General features: G+C 42.6%; 1 protein-coding gene across 5 annotated transcripts in view; it reads right to left on the reverse strand.

Moving 5' to 3' along the window:
- Window positions 1-23,137, reverse strand: part of LOC124612316 (protein O-mannosyl-transferase 2) — a 192,500-nt gene that overhangs the window by 63,600 nt on the left and 105,763 nt on the right. For all 5 annotated transcript variants that reach the window (XM_047140443.1, XM_047140444.1, XM_047140445.1 and 2 more), the window contains 2 exons: window positions 4,327-4,486; window positions 4,139-4,245 (listed from right to left, as the gene is read on the reverse strand). In XM_047140443.1, coding sequence (XP_046996399.1) covers window positions 4,139-4,245; window positions 4,327-4,486 — 267 coding nt within the window. The remainder of the gene's footprint in view (window positions 1-4,138; window positions 4,246-4,326; window positions 4,487-23,137) is intronic.

The following is a 23,137-nucleotide window of genomic DNA, read 5'->3' on the forward strand; positions in this document are numbered from 1 at the left end:
GAATTGTTTGTTAAGCTGTGCATCAAGTGATGCTTTGATAGTCAATAACAGTTGTAACTTATCAAGCAATCATATGGAAAAGATCTGTGTCAAAGTTAAATAAATCTTTTATTCATTTACGTAATAAAGTGAACTTATGCACACATCAGAAAAAGGTTTGCATCACCCCGGTCCCCAGAACTCCTGAAGATAGACGTTGGCTGTGGATATTGTATCACAGACACAGTCCCTTTGGCTGTTCAGAGATATCACTAAAGCAAACCAAACATGAAAACGACCGTGCATGAGCAGCGCCTATTAGACAGAGGGGGGGTCCGACAGCCGATCAGTTCCAGTCATTCCACCAGGAAGGAAGTACACAGCTTGTGCTGTCTGTAGCTCAACCATGCCTAGACAGTCAATACCACGGTTCGACTTGTCCACATTGTTACTTTGTGCCAGGAAGGTCTCTCAACAAGGGAAGTGTCCAGATGTCTCATAGTGAACTAAAGTGATGTTGTTTGGTCATGGAAGAGATACAGAGAGACAGGAATTGTCTATGACATGCCTTGCTCAGGCCGCCTAAGGGTTACTACTGCAGTGGATGACCGCTACCTATGAATTATGGCTTGGAGGAATCCTGACAATAATCCCACCATGTTGAATAATGCTTTTCGTGCAGCCACAGGACGTCGTGTTATGACCCAAACTGTTCGCAATAGGCCACATGATGGGTAAGATCACTCCCACTGTTCATGGCGAGGTCCATCTTTGCAATCACAACACCATGCAGCGCGGTACAGAGAGGCCCAACAATAAGTCGAATGGACCGCTCAGGATTGGCATCACATTCTTTTCACTGATGAGTGTCCCACACACCTTCATCCAGACAATCGTCAGAGACGTGTTTGGAGGCAACCCAGTCAGACTGAATGCCTTAGACACACTGTACAGCGAGTGCAGCAAGGTGGAGGTTCCCTACTGTTTTGGGGTGGCATTATGTGGGGGTGACGTACGCCGCTGGTGGTCACGGAAGGCGCTGTAATCGCTGTACGATACGTGAATGTCATTCTCCGACTGATAGTGCTACCATATTGGCGAGGCATTTGTCTTCATGGACAACTATTCGCACCCCCGTCATGCACATCTTGTGAATGACTTCCTTCAGGAAAACAACATCGCTTGACTAGAGTGTACAGCATTTTCTCCAGACATGAACACTATCGAACATGCCTGGGATAGATTGAAAAGAGTTGTTTACGGTTAATGTGACCCACCAGCCTCTCTGAGGGATCTATGCTGAATCTCTGTTGAGGAGTGGGACGATCTGGACCAACAGTGCCTTGATGAACTTGTCGATAGGATGTCACAGCTAATACAGGCAGGCATCAATGCAAGAGGACATGCTACTGTGTATTAGAGGTACTGCTGTGTACAGCAATCTGGACCACCACCTCTAAAGAGCTGACTCTCAGAACCAAGGTGATGCTAAACTTTTTTTGATGTGTGTATTTAATGTGTTCTAGTGTGTAGTGTGATGAGCCTTCTCCCACAGCAGTCAAAGAACTCACAGTTGTGGCCGTACAGTAGCAGTTTTGAAGGCAGCCTGGGAAGGGGATGTGAGGGGGGGGGGGGGGGAGTTGGCAGGCATGTGATGCTATCACACCATACTAAATTCTGTTAATTAGAGAACATGTAGATTTACATAATCCTGATTGTCTGTGTACTGCCAGTTGTCAATGATGGGAGTGTGTTTCCATCACAGAAATTTTACCTGTCACCTCCACAAGATAAGTGTTAAGAGACTCCCCGACTTGTTTGTGCAACTCAGTATCAACAAATAAGCTACTAATTTAGTGCTGGCTGTACACAAAAATACACTAAAATTAAAAAGGAAGTATATATGAGTAGTACAAAGCACCTTCTAGTCACATGTATTCTTGTTACTGTTGTAACTTTCACAAACATTAGTGTATTATTCAGGGAAAAAGTTAGGAATCTTCCTATTCTTTAACTCCATTCTAGAACAATAAATTCACCAAATAAAAATAATGGGAATCGATATTTGGCAAAAATCAGACTACACAATACCGTACATAGGCAGCATATACAGCACTGGTATATACACTATGGCGCAAAAACATTATGACCACCTATTTAATAATGTGTTGCTCTACTTTTGGAACACAATACAGCAGCAATTCTACAAGGAATGCATTCAATAAGTCCTTAGGTATGGGGCACCAGATGTCTATGGACACATTAAACAATTCCCATAAATTGTGGGCTGGTGGTTTGTTGTCATGGAGCTGCTGCTCAATAATGTGCCATCTAAGTTCCACTGGGTTCAGTTCAGGCAAAACTGGTGGCCACAACATGGATGTGAGTTCACCACTAGGCTCCTCAAACCACTGTAGAACAATTCTTGACTTTTGATACTGACATTTATCCTGCTGAAAGTTCCCATCGCTATTGGAGAAGTCATTAAGTAGAAGGGATGCCGGTAGTCAGCAATAATGTTCACATAGTCCACAGCTTTTGTCGTGGCTTCAATTAGTACCACAGATCCCGTGGAAGGCAAGATAAATGTGCCCTTTAGTATAATACAGCCCCGACTGTCCCGCATACAAATGTGGTGCTTGTTTTGAACAGCTGTTCAGCTAGATGATGTATCCAGACACAACCATCAACTTTGTGTGACAATAAACATAACGCAAATGAGCAGATTTCCATTAATCCACAGTCCAGCCTCAATGATTAAGTGCCGACTGTAATCCTAACTGATGATGGTGTTGGGTCAACGGGAAACAACAGGGGTCATCGGCTGCAGGGCCCCATGCTCAACATTCTGTACTGAACAGTGTGCTCCGGAACACTTGTGCCCGCACCAGCATTGTACTCTTGTCAGATATGCCAAAAATCACCACCTAAATGGCTTTACAGAGATGGAAAGCCCCTCAACATTCTGTGATGAGGCACACACATCCACCATCTTGTTACCTGCTCATGGTTTCAATGTACTTTAACCCCTTTCCATAGATGCTGATGACAGTAAAATGTGAACAAATGACCAGGTCAGCCATTTCCAAGATGCTCATTTCTATGTGCTGGACCATTGCTTAGGTCAGTACATTTCCCTACTTTGTGGGCTGTATCATCACTAGAATGATTTCCCATTTGTCTGAGCTCTGCTTGTATACTTTCCTTACTGTCTTACATGCCCACAACACCACCAGGTGCATCCAATCTTGTAGCAGACAGTGATCACAATGTTTTGGCTGTTTGGCTCATCAAAGGTATAAATTCAGTTTTTCGAATGGAAAACAATGAATAAGCTGCTTGCTTATATGTGATGAGTTAGAACTGTGTGTGAGGCATAGATTCAGCTGATAATGGATTTCTATTCAGAAGGAGTGGGGTTTAAATTCCAGTGCAGCATTTTTACTTCAGATGAATGCCAGGATGGCTCCTTTGAAGACAACATGGTTGATTTTCTACGTCACTTTGTTCAGTGTGAGTTTCTAATCTACCTCTATAGACTGTGACACAAATGTAGCATTAAACACTAATTTTTCTTCCTTTCTTGTGTGCTAGAATATATAACTGAACAGATAGTGTCTTCTGATACACTTTTTGGGCCACCAGACTGCATGCCTAAACTAAATGAGGTCTTGACTTTGCCAATGGCTGTTGTTTGTAAGTAAATTAATGAGATCTGAGTACAGTATAGCCTCTATTTTTGTCTTTCTTTCTCATCCCATACAGTAAGTCTCCCCTGACCCGTGGTTTTGGGTGACTTTCCCAAAATCTACCCCTTTTCCTAGACCTCTCCAATCCCTTTCCTTCACCGCACTTCCTTCCCCATCAACCCTTCTGCATGAAGAAGGAGCCACTGGCTCTGAAAGCTTGCCAGTTGCAACCATCTTTTACATGTGTGTCCTGCCGCCACTTGGTGAGCAGATTTTTTTTTTAATCTATTCAGTTAAATAATTTTCTCTACTTTTGTGATCATGGGAATACTATTTTTTCATTATTTATTGAAACCTTAAAAAGAACAATAGCAATGATTACTGACAGTACCATTTTTGGAAGAACATTTAATAACACACATTATCAACAAAAATAAAAATAAAAAATGTTCAAACAGTGTTATTCTTACCTTTTTCTAAGAACTACCAAATGGATGTAGAAAAAGAGCATATACAGAAGGGCTGGTAGTAGTATAAGACACAAAGCCCGAGCTAGGAAATGTTTCACTGTATATACCTGAAAAGATACAAAACATAGTTTTTCAGCCACAAATAATATTGAACAGTCTTTAAACTCACTTAGAGGTTATCTACTTACCACTGGCTTTGAAAGGTCACCCAATACCTCCCACAATTCAGCAGTAGTATGCAAACCAACAAGAATCACAACAAAAAGACCAACAAACTTCACACTGATGGCACAAGCAAGCATACTGCCAGTAAACATCAGCCACAGCCACCAACGCAATGTAAAAGGTCTGCCGAAAAAAACAAATAAAAAAGTTAAATTATGTACACTGATGATTGATCATGGCCACACTGAAGTATATATGAACTGGAAATTTACTATGACATATTTCTAGGTGATATAAAGATAAAAATGGCTAGGAAATACAGTGCTTCCTTAGACATTCTGAAAGCTTAATCCCAGCAGCTAGTATATCATTCTATTAACGTCTCAAGCAGCTGGAACTAAGACAATTCATCAAATTAATAGCCAATATTGTGACAAAATGCCGACACATTATTTATTTTTAAATATTTTTTATTATGAGACAGTCAGTACAGCAAAGTAGACAAGTATATATATCACACAGATTTGTCTTGCACATAATATTAATTTATGTGAAGTGAAGGATCTGGTAAATCCAGCAGTGATATATATCTGTTACAGATATATAGTATAATTTGCCATACTGACAAATTGGTAATACATTACCAGGCAAAGATACATGAAGAAACAGTAGCTTTTGCCAAATACACTCATTTACAGGTAACAAAAATTGGACAGAACCACCAAAAAATAAATTTTTAAATTAGTAATAGAGATTTTGTCATGTACTGTCCATGACTACCGTATGAAATAAACCAATAAAACACAATGTTTCATCACAATATTTTTGTCCCAAGTGCTTAAGAGCTGTAACTTCATTTTTAAGGTCTACATTGACATTTTTTATGGTAACTCATGTTTTGGTTTATTACACTTTTTAAACCACAGAATATGTGTCATTTGCACTGGTAAACACATTCAAACTCACACTTTTTTGTTGTAATAAATATATCAGATTTTGTGCAGTGTTGGTACAAATATGTAAGTCTCAAATGCTCTAAGGCCCTGGACTGTAATGATATATGACTGTTAACATGTTCCTAATTAAATAAGTTATTTTTAATTTTTCTTCCCAGTCATAAGCCTTTCTTGACTGGTTGCGACTTCCACCTCTTGCCTGCTTGTGCTATACCACTTCTGAAAGCAATGCTACAAGACATAAGAAACAGAATAACCTAAATTCAGGAGCATCAAGAACAAAACAATGTTGATATACAAAAATACCTCCCCTCTTAACAAAAAATCTTTGTTAAAGATATTTATATGGAACATAGGTACATACAACTCAGAAGTATGTATGTTACGGAAAAGAAGGAAGACTGGAATTTAACATCCTGTCAGTGTCACACTCCTTGTCAACAGAGCACAAAGGTAGACTGGGAAAAGATGGAGAAGGAAATATGCCAAGTCCATTTCAAAAGAATCATACTGGCATTACAAAAGGAATTAAAATATTATGTGCAAGGTAAAGGAAATTATGTGAAATGGTTAAGAGAAACATCGAAGTAGGTCTATTTCATATTACAAGAAAAGCTGTGCTGTCTTGAAGTTTATTAAAAATCAGAAATCTCTGTGTGCAGTAGCCACCAGAAAGATCGCAGGAGGCACACATTGGCATGGCGCGTCACGGACGGTAGTTGCCGCAAGTAGAGTCCCGTCCACCAGAGGGCACGCGAGAATTCGGACGCAACCTCTGCCGGCATAACAACAACAACAACTCAGGCAGCACGGGCCATGCCCAGTCAGTTAATATCGGGCCTGCCTAGGACTCAGTCCCGGTCTATGCTAAGTGAAGTGCTACGTAAACGTGAACAGTGTTACTACACAATTGGCGACGAGTAGGGTCGTTCTTTCGCGTGTTGCGTCGTCGTTCTGGATTCGCAGCTTCGCCACGGCATGGAGGATTTAGTGAGGGTTTTGGTTGAGAAGCAGACGGAGCTCATGGCCACCATGAAACAAGTGCTTCTGGCGTTGCTCTCCATACCGTCTGCTCCACCGCTGTTCCCTCCTCCCTTTCCCCCGTATGACGAGACGGCGGAGGATTGGGACGCATATGAACATCGCCTTCGGCAGCATTTCCAGGCGTTTCATGTTGCCGATGCAGAGGTATGTCATGCTCTCTTCTTGTCTTGGAAATCTCCCTCACTGTATCAAGTTTTGCGGCAGCTAGTGCCATTGCAGGAACCCTCGTCCATGTCTTTTGACGCATTGTGTTCATTGCTGTCTTCATATTATCGCCGCCGCACGCGGCTAGGGTCGAGTTCTATCAATGCAAGAAGCAGCCCCATCAGTCTTACCGGGCGTGGCCCGCTACCCTGCATGGTCTTAGTCACAAGTGTCATTTTGTCACGGAGCAGTCGCGAGAGTCGTATGCCCACGTTATGGTACGCAATGTCATTGTTCGTTCGGCCCCTGATAGGGAGGTCCGGCAACGGGCCCTGCAGTTAGAAGACCCTTCCCTCGAGGAAATCCTGTCCATTGCTCAATCGTATGAAGTCTCTCACGCAGCAGGTCAACAGCTGGAAGCGTGGTGCGGCGTCGCGGCGGTTCAGGGCGGCGCGGCCGCGTCCACAGTGTCCGGGGTGGACGACGTGCGAGCAGTACAATCCGGCCGTTGTGGCCGCTCCCGCACGGCGCGTCACGGAATTCTGGCCGCCGGCCCCTGTTACTGTCCTGTGTGTCGTGCTATATACATCATGATCGGTCAGAGTGCCCCCAGCGTTGGGCCGTTTGTCGCAAATGTAATAAAAAAGGTCACATGGCTAAAGTTTGCCGCTCAGCCTCAAAAGAATCGAAGGAAGCAGGTACAGAGGACATGGACGTTGACATTCAGGAAGTTTCATCGGGCCAGGCTCTCGACGCATCAGCACACAAACTCTTTATCGAGGTGTCGGTTCGGTCGCGCCGGTTACAACTGCAAGTAGATACGGGCGCGGCAGTTTCGTTGTTGAATGCACAAACTTATTCCGACCTTGGATCGCCCCAGTTGGCGCCAGTTTACCGGCGTCTACGTGGTAATGGTAAACAGTTCATTCCCCTACCGGGTCAATTCACTACCGATGTGACTTACAAATCAGTCACTCGGCCTATTACTTTTATTGTTGTCAGTGATGCGAGCTCCGCTAACCTTTTTGGCCTGGATGCCTTTCAAGCTTTCGGTTTTTCTATCGCTGACACCATACAGTTGGTCTCTGAAGACATACCCTATCAATCATTGGAATCTTTGATCTCAGACTTTCCAGATATTTTTGAGGAGGGCCTGGGGCGTGTTTCAGATTTTGAAGCTCACTTAACGTTGAAGGCGTCGGCTCGCCCGCATTTTCTACGCGCGAGGCAGTTCCCCTTGGCTCTCCGCCCTCAGGTAAAGGAAGAGCTAGACCGGCTGACAGCCCTAGGGGTCGTTCTTCCCATTTCTTCCAGTGAGTGGGCTTCGCCCCTCGTTATTGTAAGGAAGCCCTCGGGAAAATTACATCTTTGTGGCGATTTCAAGGCCACCATTAATTCCCAATTGGTGGTGGACACCTATCCTTTGCCTCGTGCTGATGAATTGTTATCCGTCGTGGCGGGAGGCTAATATTTTTCGAAAATCGATCTTTCGGAGGCTTATCATCAGATACCACATGATGAGGACTCCAAACGGCTGGTGGTCGTCAACACCCCGTTTGGTCTTTACCAATACCAGCGGTTGGCCTTCGGAATATCCAGTGCCCCGGCGATATTCTAGCATTATCTTGAGCACATCACGTCGACAATCCCTCATTGTATTAATTACCTGGATGACATAATTGTCACAGGCCGCAGCACGAAGGAACACTTGCACAACCTTCGCATCCTCTATCTCAAATTCAGGTCTGTGGGCTTGCGTTGCAACCTGCATAAGTCAAACTTCTTCCAACCGTCCATTGAGTACGTGGGCTACACCATCTCTCGGCACGGCATCCAGCCACTAGGAAGTTTGCTCAAAGGTATCGTCGACCTTCCTCAGCCCGCTTCGCTGAAAGAGTTACAAGCTTTTTTAGGCAAGATAGCCTATTACCACTGGTTCATTCCCAGGGCTTCCACCATAGCCCGCCCCCTGTACTGCCTTCTGCGCAAGGGTGTTCCTTTTGATTGGTCGCCTGCATGCGTGCGAGCGTTCACCTCGTTGAAGGGCTTCCTCACATCAGCGCCTTGTTTGGCTACTTTTGATCCCCATAAGCCGCTGGTCCTGGCTACAGATGCTTCGCAGTATGGGGTGGGGGCGCTCCTGGCCCATTGTAACGCAGATGGTTCCGAGCAACCACTGGCGTTTGCGTCTAAAACGCTTAGTCCCGTGCGGGCCCATTACTCCCAGGTGGAAAAAGAGGCTTTGGCCATTGTCTACGCTGTTACCAAGTTTCACCCTTTCTTGTATGGCACGAAGTTTCAGTTAATCACTGACCATAAGCCGTTAATATCGTTATTTGGCCCCGCCTCTCAGATTCCGGATAGGGCGGCCCACAGACTACAGCGCTGGGCCTTGTTCCTCTCTAAGTACCATTATGACATTCATTTTCGCCCTACAGGACAGCATGCCAACGCCGATGATCTTTCCCGTCTTCCGGTGGGCCCGGATCCTACGTTCGATCGAGTGGAGATTATGTGTTTTCATTTGGATGTGGCGTCCCGCCAAGCGGTTGATGGCTTCCCGATCACTGGTTCTCGAGTCTCCAGGGAAACAGCAGCTGAGCCTGTTCTCTGGCAAGTAGTTCACCTCATTCAGCAGGGGTGGTCATCCCGCCCTCCGGGCCGGGCCTCGGACCCTCTTTGTAATTATTTTATTCTACGAGACCACCTCTCGGTCTTGGAAGGAGTTCTCCTTCTGGCTACCGATGATACAGCTCCTTGCGTGGTTGTTCCTGCAAGTTTACGAAGGGAGGTCCTCACGTTATTACATGCGGGGCACTGGGGTGTTTCCCGTACTAAAACCTTGGCTCGCAGACATGTGTACTGGCCTGGTATTGACAGAGAAATTGAGCACTTGGTGGCCGCCTGTTCCCAGTGTGCGAGCCAACAGGCATCTCCCAGGGCAGCGTTCTCTTCATGGCCGCCGGCAACCCAAGCATGGGAACGTGTTCACATCGATTTTGCGGGCCCGTTTCTCAATGGCTTTTGGGTCATTGTCATTGATGCTTATTCCCGATTCCCATATGTGGTTTGCTGCTCCTCAACCACTTCAGAAGTTGCAATCCAGGCACCAGCAAAAATCTTTTCTGTGGAAGGTCTGCCAATCACCCTGGTCTCGAACAATGGACCGCAGTTTATTTCGCAGACCTTCCAGGATTTTTGTAGGTGCTTCGGTATTCGGCACGTTTGCTCTCCCCCCTTCCATCCAAAATCGAATGGGGAAGCCGAGCGCATGGTGCGCACATTTAAGACGCAGATGAAAAAGTATGTGCACGAATTTCCTGCGGAGGAAGCATTGAAGTTTTTCCTGATGGCATACCGGACCACACCAATGGGAGAACGCAGCCCCGCAGAGCTCCTCCATGGGCGTCAGCCTAGGACTCTGCTGCACCTCCTCCGGCCTGATCCTCACCAGTCTTCGCAAAACGGAGTACCTGGCTTTCCACTGGGTATGTCGGTCTGGGCCCGTGGGTTTGGTCGCAATCCACGTTGGATACTGGCGGTGGTCCGGCGCCGAAATGGCCGCCGGCTCTATACCTTGCAGGCGGGGGACCGGGTGGTACGTCGTCACCAAAATCAGCTACATCCATGTTCGGGCACCCACCCTCCGCCCTCTCGGACACCGGCTTCCCCATTGCCGGCACCTGTGTTGGTTTCACAGGGGACGTTGCCTCCTCTTTCCGCTGTGCCTCTGCCGCACTGCGATGGTTCTCAGCCTTGGCAGCCTCCAGTAGCTCCAGCACCAGCATCGCCATTGTTCGAGATGCCCCAGCGAGAGCCGGCCCCCCTCGCAGGCCCGGTTTCTCAGGAGGTTGGTTCACCTGTGGTCGTCCCTTCCCCACTGTCCCCGCCACTGGGTCTTGCCCCTCCCGAGGTGGAACAGGATCCGGAGTTCGACAGCTTGTCACCCGTTCTGTCCTGGGCTCCGGTGGTGGGACGACGGGGGCCTCTTCATGTGGGTCACTTCCAGCCGTATTCGAAGGTTCCGGCTCGAGAGTTGGCAGATCCCCTCGACTCCGGCCTTCCAATGGATGTGGAGGTCATCGTTCCTGCCCGACGCTCCACCTTCCAACGCAGTGGATCACAGTGGCTTCACCCCCCCGAAGGAGGAGGAGTGCAGTAGCCACCAGAAAGATCGCGGGAGGCGCACATTGGCACGGCGCATCACGGACGGTAGTTGCCGCAAGTAGAGTCCCGTCCACCAGAGGGCACGCGAGAATTCGGACGCGACCTCTGCCGGCATAACAACAACAAGAACAGCAACAACAACTCCGGCAGCATGGGCCATCCCCAGTCAGTTAACATCGGGCATGCCCAGGACACAGTCCCGGTCTACGCTAAGTGAAGTGCGACATAAACGTGAACAGTGTTACTACACTGTGTAATGTCCAAAATTAAAAATTAAATCTTTGTGGGTAATAATTAAAAGGGAAACCACACAATCAATTCAGGAATGCGAGGACTTTATTATTGTACAAAACAATCAGGTAACCAATGTTCCTAATACACACTTCAAGGGATAATGCAATGGAATACATGCAAGAAATAATATCAATGTCACATACATACCTCCAAATCACAGTTACTCCATGTTGTATCAAAGAAATTATGAGTGTAATTAACTCCCTCAAAAGCAAAAACTCTCATGGTGATAATATCTCAAGTAAAATACTAAAATCCTATTCTTATGCGCCATATTCAGAAATTCTAAAGTATGCTATTGTGGTACTCCTTTACAAGAAAGGCAATAATACAGATATTAACAATTATTGACCAGTCTCACTGCTTGTCTCCTTCTCGGAGGTATTGAAAAAAGACGTGTAAGCAAGAAGCACAACATACCTATCTCAAACAGTGTCACACTCCACAGCGATTTCAAAAGGGTCTCTCCCCAGAACATGCGATTTTTCAGTTTGTAAATAATATTACACAAATTTTAAATGACAAAATACTGCATGCTGGTATTTTCTGTGAGATGTCAAAACCATTATACTGTGCACAGCACAGTTCTACACAAGCTTGAAGATTATGGTATCTGAGATGCTACTGGTGGTAAATTTTCATCATATTGACTAAAAGGATGCAAAGTGTTGCATTAAGGAACTGACAGAGTGTACACAATGAAAAAGTGTCTTCAGAAACAGAGAAATTACTGCAAGGATTGATACTGAGTCCACTTCTGTTCTTAAATATAAATCATCTGGCATTAATATCCAAGAAGCAGAAGTGGTGCAAGAAGCAGAAATGGTTCTCTTTGCTAATGATTGAAGTATTATAATAATCCCTAATGGAAAAGTTTCAATACTTCAAAAAGTCACTGGTTCTCTAAATGGATCCTGACCCAATTTAGATAAAATACAATTCATGCAACTCTGAACTGCACAAGGCCTGATCACACCATTACAAATAGCACATAATTATACATTAATAAATGAAACAAGAGTATGCTAAATTATTATTAAGTGTTTGTACTGACAATATTCTGAACTGTAATTCACTTCCTTAAGTACCTAAGCTCCACAACTTTTCTGTTACAGATTGCAACAGTTTTTGGAGATGCAAATGCCAAAAAGCTGACTCTTTTCCTTTTTCTTTTCAATAATGTTTTATGGCATCACATTCTAGGATATCTCATCACTGAGGAAGAAAGTATTTGTTGCACAGAAGCTTGTAGTAAGGATAACATGTGATGTCCACACTAGCACCATTTGTAGATAATCTCTTTAAATATTTGGGAACACAAGGTGTTACTGAAAAGTTCCCGAAACACACCAATAAATAAAATTACACTTTACCTGGATTTTATTCACCACCATCACCTTCAATGCAGTCTCCTTGGGGGTGTATACACTGCTCCCACTGGTGTTTCCATGAACTGATAGCTTCTTGGAATGCATTCTTTGTGGGTTAGTTTAATACCACCTGTGATTCTGCATTACGCTCCACAGCTGCATGAAATCTTTAGTTTTCTAACTTGAGTTTCTTTATGAGGAATAAAAATAAGTCACTTGGTGTCAGGTCAGGTGGTAAGTGAGGAAGAACTGTAATTTTGTTTTTTATCAGAAATTCCTGTATGATCAGCGAAGTGTGTGAGCTCACACTGTCATGATGGAAGAACCAGTCACTGGTGCACCACTTTTCTGGACTTTTCTTCTTACTTTCTTCCTCAAATGCCTCTGGACATCACAGTAGAACACTGCATTGATGGACTACTGAAGAGGGATGAAATCCGCGTCAACAATTTTTTCCACACTGAAGGAACAGATGAACATGGATTTCAAAGTCTCCTTCACTTGTTGGACTTTCTTGGGATGGGGTGAAAATGGACTCTTCCATTGTGATGATTGCTGCTTGGTTTTGGAATTCTATCCATCCTATGTGCAGTTCATAGGACAAAATCCTCTGACATGTCCCACAAGACAGTTCCATGATGTTGCATATGTCCTGGGTGGTCTGCCTGTGATGTTCCAGCACTGTATTTCAAACAGCAGCTACATCTTAAGACAATTGACAGCCATCAAACATGAGCATCATTGTCAAACAATGTTCTGCCATCTTGAAATTGTTTATCAGTCATAAGTTTGACTGTGACCTCAGGCATCTTCCCCAAATGCTTGTTTCAACATGTTCTTCAAATGTATGTGTTGGTCTACATCTGCATCATGTTATGTGTTGCTGCATTTCTCTGAGTATGAAACAAAAGTTTATGCACACGTGTTGCTCCCAGATGCCCATCATTGTCAGTTTCGCAAGACACACAATACACGACTATGGGAAATGCACATTAAAACCAAACATGACCACTTAATGCAAAGCTGCTTGAGACACTGACATACAAAGGTTGAATGAGATACCACTAGGCAGCATTTTGTTGTACTAGCTAGACTTCATGAACAACACATACATCAGAAGAACTTTTCCATAGCATCTCATATCAGAAAGAACCTCATAGTATATTTACTGCTTATTGAAGTTTCTTGTTAACAACCAGCTGCAATTTGGAAACATCTGTAACATTCATAAATATAATAATAGAAGGAGAAATGACTTATGCTATCCACCCTTCGTATGGAACACACAGGAGTGAAGTATTCAGCTATAAAATTTTTGAGCACTTACCTAGTGATGTAAAGAACAGAATAGGTTATAAAATTAATTCTAAACATGTCTGGCTATTGCTTAGAAATTATGGCATATGAAGAAAACGAGCTTGTCAAGTACTTTTTCAGTGCCTAAAGCCAAACAGATCTTTATTAACAGCCTCTGCAATTTTCCTTTCCTTTCTTCTGTATCTCATTTCAGAGGTCAGACTAATCATCCACTACACCTCACACACATCTGTTTATGTCATATCCTTTGTGGTGCTGGGCCCTGTGGGCCCATGTAATCATGTGGGTTCATCTCTCTATTTTTAATTGCATTGTTAGTTAGCTCTGAAGGAGCACATTGTCTGAAAGCTCAGCAATGTCTTCAGTCTTAGTTATGCTACTATTAACTGCTCAATGCCTCAACAAGATGGTGAATGGTTACTGTTCCTCCTTTCATTTTTCGACTAACTCCTACTTTATATGTCTTTCTTTTCATACTTTGCATTTTCTCCATCACATGAAATTTTGTACATTGTATACTCTTAACCCTAGAATTTTACCTTATTTACCATCCTACACATAACAGTAAACACAGAAATATTCACTCAGAGATCCATTTGGGATTCTTCTTTATCTGCAGAGAATTTGCACATAAAGCAATGATTACTCAAAGATTAATTTTAAAACTTGATGTCCAGCAAAGAAGGGAAGGCAGGAAGGTGGAAGGAGTATATAGAGGGTTTATACAAGGGCGATGTGCTTGAGGACAATATTATGGAAATGGAAGAGGATGTAGATGAAGATGAAATGGGAGATAAGATACTGCGTGAAGAGTTTGACAGAGCACTGAAAGACCTGAGTCGAAACAAGGCCCCGGGAATAGACAACATTCCATTAGAACTACTGATGGCCTTGGGAGAGCCAGTCCTGACAAAACTCTACCATCTGGTGAGCAAGATGTATGAAACAGGCGAAATACCCTCAGACTTCAAGAAGAATATAATAATTCCAATCCCAAAGAAAGCAGGTGTTGACAGATGTGAAAATTACCGAACTATCAGTTTAATAAGTCACAGCTGCAAAATACTAACGCGAATTCTTTACAGACGAATGGAAAAACTGGTAGAAGCGGACCTCGGGGAAGATCAGTTTGGATTCCATAGAAATGTTGGAACACGTGAGGCAATATTAACCTTACGACTTATCTTAGAAGAAAGATTAAGAAAAGGCAAACCTACGTTTCTAACATTTGTAGACTTAGAGAAAGCTTTTGACAACGTTAACTGGAATACTCTCTTTCAAATTCTGAAGGTGGCAGGGGTAAAATACAGGGAGCGAAAGGCTATTTACAATTTGTACAGAAACCAGATGGCAGTTATAAGAGTCGAGGGGCATGAAAGGGAAGCAGTGGTTGGGAAAGGAGTGAGACAGGGTTGTAGCCTGTCCCCGATGTTATTCAATCTGTATATTGAGTAGCAGTAAAAGAAACAAAAGAAAAATTCGGAGTAGGTATTAAAATCCATGGAGAAGAAATAAAAACTTTGAGGTTCGCCGATGACATTGTAATTCTGTCAGAGACAGCAAAGGACTTGGAAGAGCAGTTGAACGGAATGGACAGTGTCTTGAAAGGAGGATATAAGATGAACATCAACAAAAGCAAAACAAGGATAATGAAATGTAGTCAAATTAAATCGGGTGATGCTGAGGGGATTAGATTAGGAAATGAGACACTTAAAGTAGTAAAGGAGTTTTGCTATTTAGGGAGTAAAATAACTGATGATGGTCGAAGTAGAGAGGATATAAAATGTAGACTGGCAATGGCAAGGAAATTGTTTCTGATGAAGAGAAATTTGTTAACATCGAGTATAGATTTAAGTGTCAGGAAGTCGTTTCTGAAAGTATTTGTATGGAGTGTAGCCATGTCTGGAAGTGAAACATGGACGATAACCAGTTTGGACAAGAAGAGAATAGAAGCTTTCGAAATGTGGTGCTACAGAAGAATGCTGAAGATAAGGGTGGGTAGATCAAGTAACTAATGAGGAGGTATTGAATAGGATTGGGGAGAAGAGAAGTTTGTGGCACAACTTGACTAGAAGAAGGGATCGGTTGGTAGGACATGTTTTGAGGCATCAAGGGATCACAAATTTAGCATTGGAGGGCACCGTGGAGGGTAAAAATCTTAGAGGGAGACCAAGAGATCAATACACTAAGCAAATTCAGAAGGATGTAGGTTGCAGTAGGTACTGGGAGATGAAGAAGCTTGCACAGGATAGAGTAGCATGGAGAGCTGCATCAAACCAGTCTCAGGACTGAAGACCACAACAACTACAACATGTCCAGTGGAAATGTTTACATGTTTCCAATCTTCAGATAGCTTCTGCAGGCCCATAAAAATAAAAATACCAGACAAACCAAAGTAGTGCAGTGATTAAGACATTGGGCTTGCATTCAGGAAGGATGAGGTTTAAATCCCTACCATGCTATTCAGATTTAGGATTTCCATGGCTTACCTAAACTGTATAAATTAATTTGAAAGGGCTTCATCCGAATTACTTTCCCACCTCTGTCATGTCTCAGCGTGTGCTACAACTCTGATAACCTTGTCATGAAAAGATATTTCCCCCCTTTCTAAGTATTAGATGAGTCTGGGATGAATCAGTAGTCTTGAAACTAGTTATAAAAAGTTCTAACTAAAATATCAACAATATTAGAAAAGGACAGATTGCTACTCACCATGAAGATGACAAGCTGAGTTGTAGACAGGCACGATGAAAAGAGTGTTACATATTGACTTTCAGCTAAAGCCTTCTTCAGAAAAGGGAAGCACACACACATTCATATAAACAAGCGTACCTCACTCACACATGACCACTACATCTGGCCACTCCAGCCAGACTGGAAAAGAAATGCGCTGAACAGGAGCAACAATCCAGAGTGGGGTGGGGCAGGAGAGGAGGGGATAGCAGGATATGGGTTGGGGAAGAGCAATCGGCACTGCTTGGGAGAGTGTGCAGTGACTGGTTGCAGAAAGGGCTGACAGGAGCAGTGCTGGGTTGTGGGGGAGGAAAAGTGGATGTGTCAGCAGAGAGCAGTATACAATGAGGGTGACGGGAGGTGAATTGTGAGGAGGTGACAGGACAGAGGAGGCAGAAACAGTTGAGTGGAGGATGTGGGGACTCCAGGTTGTCGTTGGTTAAGGCTGGGATGATTTTGGAAGTGGAGAATGTGTTGCAAGGATAACTCCTATCCACACAGTTCAGAAAATATGGCAGTGGAGGGGCAAATCCAGATGGCCTGGGTTGTGAAGCAGCCGCTGAAATCATGTATACAGTAGTGTGTTGTACCACAGGATGATTCACTTTGGTCTTGTCAACAGTTTGGGGGTGGCCATTCATCCTCGTGGACAGCTGGCTGGTAATCAGATCAGTCTCAACAATCTCAACAATGATTGCAACTGGTGTATAGCATGGATGCATTCACAGGTGGCCTGGCCTGTGATAGGGTAGGAAAAGCCTGTGATAGGGTTGGAAGAGGAAGTGCTGAGTGGGTGGATTGGGCAGCTCTTCCACTTGGGTCTTCCACAGGGTTGTGATCCCAATGGCAAAGCGTTTGGATTGGGAGCAGCATAGCAATGGACTACGATGTTGCGGAGGTTGGCTGGGGGCGACAGGAGGAGTGAGGGGGATTTTTGGTACAATATCAATAATTTCAGAGCATGATGATAGATAATCAAAGCCCTGAAATTAAGGACATCCTATCCAAAATCCTTCCCACTACTCCTAAAGTGGTGTTCCATCACCCAACCAACTTCCACAACATCCTAGTCCGTACCTATGCCACTCCCAACCCCAACCCCTTGCCACAGATCATATCTCTATGGAAGACCCGTGTACAAGACCTGCTCAATCCACCCACACAATACTTCTTATTACAGTTCTGTCATGGGTTTATCCTATCCCATTAGAGGCCAGGTCCCTCTGAAAGCAGCCTTGTTACACACCAACTCCTCTGCAATCATTGTTCAGCTTTTTCTATTGGCATGACTACCAACCAGCTGTTCATGAGGATCAGTGGTCACCAACAAACTGCAATCATAAGCGAAGTGAACCACTCTGTGGCACATTCAGCTGTACATAACATACTTGATTTCAATGGCTGTTTTATAACCTGAGCCATCTGGATCCTCCCCTCCACCACCAGCTTTCCTCAACTCTGCTCACAAAATCATCCTAGCCTCAACCTACAGTAATCAACAGTCCTGACACCCTCCACACAACTACTTCTGTCTTCTCCATCCTGTCATCTCCTCAGAATTTGCCTCATTGCATCCTCATTGTGGGCTGCTCTCTGCCGGCACATCCGCCAGTATTTTCCTCTTCTCTGGTCCTCTCCTTTCCGCTCCCAGTTTCAACTCCCGCTCTTCCTCTCCCAAAGCCTCTTGAAGCTGGACCTGTCAGTCCTGTCCTACCACATCTAGTCCCTGCATACTCCACAGGCAGCACTGAGTCATCTTCCCCACTCGTAACCTGCTATCCCTTCCCCGCTCTGTTCAGGATTGTTGATCCAGCTCAGCATGTTTCTGTTGCAGTCTGGGTGGAGTGGCCAGAGGTAATGGTCATGTCCATATGAGGTGTGCTTGCTAGTGTAAATGTGCATTTGCTTCTATTTTCTAAAGAAGGCTTTGGTCAAAAGCTAATATGCAACAGTCATTTCATCGTGCCAGTCTGCAGCTCAATATTTCATTTCATCTTTACCGGGAAAAGCAATCTGTCCTTTTCTAATATTTTTTATATTCCAATGTGGACTTTCCACTGTCTACCTAAGAGATCACAGTGACTACATCCTACACCAGAAAAGTAGTTACATTTGATCAAGTATGAATGTCACAAGCAATAGCCAAGAATATGTTCAGATAATTGTCTCTCTCATGAAGTGCTCTAAATGTCATATGAAATGTCACATGCCACCAGCTAAACACAGTTCCCACCTAGAATCTTAAAATTTGGTCTTCTCAGCATTTTTTGATATAGGTTCATCATTTTCCTTATTAATACCAACTAGATACACTTCAGATGTTGCATCTAAGATTAAGTTCTAACAATATTCTTCTCCCATCTCAGATATGAATGACGATATTGGTTCCATATCAAGATGCACACAAAGCCTCAGTGAACCCTACAAAGTCTCAGGTGACCCTCATGTCACACTCAAAGTTTATCAGTGAACATCTTTTATGAAGCAGTTCCTCCCATATTTCTTGAGGGTCCCAGTTATCTTACCAAAAAACAATAAAATATATTGGGATAATACCATGAACCTGTTATGGTGCCATAATAGGAGGAGCGGTGCACTCCTACATGGCACGTCCCAGGTGGTGGATAGGGGGGTCCTCACCAGCTTGGTGGCAGACTTGAGCGAAATAAAATAGCTCTCGTAGACCAAACACACATCCCATCAATCTCATTTTTTACCATCCATAGTTCACCCGTCACCTTTCCAGATCACATCTGGAATTGTAAACCCTGACCTTGGTCAGACACTTGATCGGTGATCAGACAATCAAACAAATATGAGGCGTCTTCTATTGAAAGAATCCACCGGTTTGAACAGTCACAATGAGATTTTCCATGCGAAGGAACCATTCGGATACAGTGGGGTGTCACATAGAGGACGAAGGCGAGTCAGAGCACCTAGTGACGCACTGAACGAACAAACAAACATGCAACATATTCCACATAAGAAGGAGCTAAAATTTAACAAACCAGGAAGATTTTTGTATTTACAACAGTAAATATTAATTCTTTAAGGAAAGTCGGTAAATTGAAACATTTAACAGATGTCTTAGATCAATAGAACACAGCTATCACAGCCCTTCAAGAGTTATACAATACTGACCAGTACCCAATCGAATCAGGAGTACATCGACTTTATAAGGGACCACCAGCAGAAAGGGTAATAGAAAATGTTCCCCAATTTGGTGTGGGTTTCTTGGTACACAATAGAATATTGGATTCCATTGAGGATTTTTCATCCAATTCCTCAAGAATGGCACTGTTAACAATTAAGATGGAAAACAATAGGTACACACTGAAAAATATTCATGTTCCAACCAATGTTAAAAATAGAACTGACAAGGATGGAACAGAAAAATTTTGGGATGAACTTGATCAACTAGTAAGGACCATACCGGATACTAACATTGGAGACTGTAATGCGAAAATAGGATGAGAGAAGAAATTTCGAGGTGTGGTGGGCCGATGATCAGCGCATAAACTTACAACAGTTATTTGAATTTTGTCTACAAATGGATTGGTTTTGAAGACAACAAGGTTTAAGAGAAGACCACATAAGTTAATGACATGGAAATACCCTAACATTAAGCTAGGAGAGTTCCAGATAGATCATGTAGCCATGGATCAGAAATTCCGTAAGGAATCTATAATATTAAAGTGCTACATGACGTCAATGTTGATTCAGACCACTACATTTAAAAAATTAAAATCAAACTGACACCTAAAAGATAAAGCAAACCTCAAAAGTTAAATACAAAGAGAACATATGACCCTAGTTATATTATTAATAATCAGATATATTATGAGAGATCAAGAATACCTTTAAGTGACAATCCAGAAGCCACTGTCAATTGATTAAAAGCCTTGGCTGAAGAAGTAACTCCTGTACAACAGAAACACAAGAAAAATGTTTGGTGGAATGAGGAATGCAATGTAGCGATTCAACATTCATTTGGTTAAATGACCAAAAAAAGATAACTGAAAGCTCCAGGGAGCAATTAATATAATAAACTTTAGACAATCAACCACAAAAGAAATTAGAAGGGTCAAAAGGTAATTTCATAAGGACTTGCTGAAATCTATCAAGGATGCTTTCAATCGCCACAAGACAAGAGATTACTATCCGACACTCAAACAATACCAGTCAAAATACGCTCCACCTACTCTTATGATGAAGGATACAAACAGAAAGGTAGCACATAACAATTATGACAATTAAATGATATTGGCTAAATATTTCAAACAGTTACTAAATAGTGTGGAGCCTGAACATCATTTGGAATTTGACCCCTATCCAAGAAACAAAACGCATTTGGAAAGAGTTTACCACCACATCCAGATGAAGAACAAGCAGCGATTAATTCACTTCGGAATTATAAAGCAGCAGGCGAGAACCAACTAGTGGCAGAACTTTGGAAATATGCAAATGTAAAAACTATTCTGAACTTACAGAAACATCTTACTGACATTTGGAATACTAAGAAGTTATCAGAGGAATGGAATGTTGCAGCAATCCATCCACTTCACAAAAAAGGAGATAGATCAGATCCAAATAATTATAGGGGTATATCCCTGCTGGATATTACTTATAAATTTTTTCCAAGGTTCTATATTTCAGAATTCATGAACAGCTTGATGGTGAACTAGGCAAATATCAGGGAGGCTTTCATCCAGGACAAAGCTCTCCTGATCAAATTATTAGTCTCAAATGGATAATGAAATATCAAAGGGTCAGGAACAAGAAGCTAGTGATCACCTTTGTCAATTTTAAAAGAGCCTATGGTAGTATCCACCGTGAATCTCTACTGTCAATTCTTAAAGAATTTGGTTTACATCAGAAACTTGTCAACCTCGTTGCAGTCACCCTTCGAAATACCAAGGCTACAGTAAGGTTCAGAAATGAATTCTCTGAACCTTTTGATATTCATACTGGCCTTCGACAAGGCGATTGATTATCTCCATTACTGTTCAATTGTGCGCTGGAGAAAATCTTGCGTGAATGGAACGCGATATGCCCATCATCTGTTAATATTGGAAGAAAGATTTGCAGATGATTTGGCGCTGTTAACAAACAATATTGATGAAGCAAAGGTTCAGACAGAACAACTAGAACGATTAATGGCAAAGGCTGGATGGCAAATTTTGTTTGAGAAAACAGAAATGATGCCTAGCTTCCCAGTTGACACATTCCTTATCATACCCCATAATGATCAAAAATTTAAAGTAGAAAAAAAGTTTAAATATCTTGGTGAGGTGCTGGAATGCTAATGAAAGAGCATCAATAGATAGTAGTACATTAAAACTACAGTGAGCGCAGAGAACCATATGGCCAACCTACAACAAATGATGTGCTTAATAAATGCTAAATTTTGACATTACTCCTCCGTTGTTAAACCAGAAGCAACATATGCAGGTGAAACACTATTCAAACTACATACTCAAGCAACAACTGAAAAATTGCAGAAAGTTGATAGAAGAATACTCTGAACAATTATCAGCAAAAAACATCAAGTTAATGGGCAGTGGAGACTTTTGCCCAATTCAGTAGTGTACAAAGAAAGTGAATCCATTATTGATACAATGCATTTTTCGGCCACATATCTCGCCTACCGAAAACTAGAATCCTGAAGCAACTTTTTGACTACTTCTGGAACAGTAAAACCAAAAACATCTGGTTTAACGAAGTACAAAGTGATCTGGATGAATTGAACATCACCACACACCAACTTCAACACAGAGAAGAGTAACTGCTTCTGAAGAACAAATACACACGGCTGGCATTCAAACCATCAGATCAGAAGAAGTATGTCTTATCTGCAGAAGAATGAGCAGCCAGATCATAGCGAATGAAGAAATTTTGAGAAATGAAGACATTGCTGACTGCTAAGACCTAAACTTAATCATTGTAGACTCTGTTGTATTATTTTTTATTTTAGTGCTCCAATGTGGGTGTAAACTATGTAAGCAAATAAAAAATAAATAAATAAATTGGGATAATACTGGATGAGCATCTATATTTGGCAGAATAGACTGTTAACAGCAACCAGTATCTATCTCCCTTCTTTATTTGAAATTAAAAAATTTAGAAAAATAAATCAAAAACTAGTCCTGTTATTAATACTCCAAAACTATGCTAATATAGTGTCGTTCATCATAATAAAAATAGTGAAACTGCAGATAAATTAAGCTATCCATGAATATTCACATGTAATGTGGCATGACATTTGGTTATATAATAACATTAGTCCCCTCCTCACACTGCAAAATACCTATTATTATTCAACATGTGCAATACACAATCAGACAAATTCAGCATCTTGATTGAAACTATGAATAATTCTTAATCTGGTTCCATCCCCTCATATATTTTAGCCATAATCTGTGGAATAAACTACCCAGTAATCCGTATGTAATATAAAAGACACGCTGCATTCGAGATGAGAATAAAAACTTTTACCGAGCGAGGTTGGCGCAATGGTTAGCACACTGGACTCGCATTTGGGAGTATGACTGTTCAATTCTGCATCTGGCCATCCTGATTTAGGTTTTCTGTGATTTCCCTAAATTGCTTCAGGTAAGTGCCAGGATGGTTCCTTTGACAGGGCATGGCTGACTTCCTTTCCCATCCTTCCCTAATCTGATGAAACCGATGATCTCACTGTTTCGTCTCTTCCCCCAAATCAACCCAACTGAAACTTTTCCTGATATCAATAGTGTAACTTATCCAATGGCAAAATAATATATTTGCCCCTTGCCAACAATTTTCTAGTT

Source organism: Schistocerca americana, chromosome 4 (genome assembly GCF_021461395.2).
Source record: "Schistocerca americana isolate TAMUIC-IGC-003095 chromosome 4, iqSchAmer2.1, whole genome shotgun sequence".
Taxonomy (NCBI): domain Eukaryota; kingdom Metazoa; phylum Arthropoda; class Insecta; order Orthoptera; family Acrididae; genus Schistocerca; species Schistocerca americana.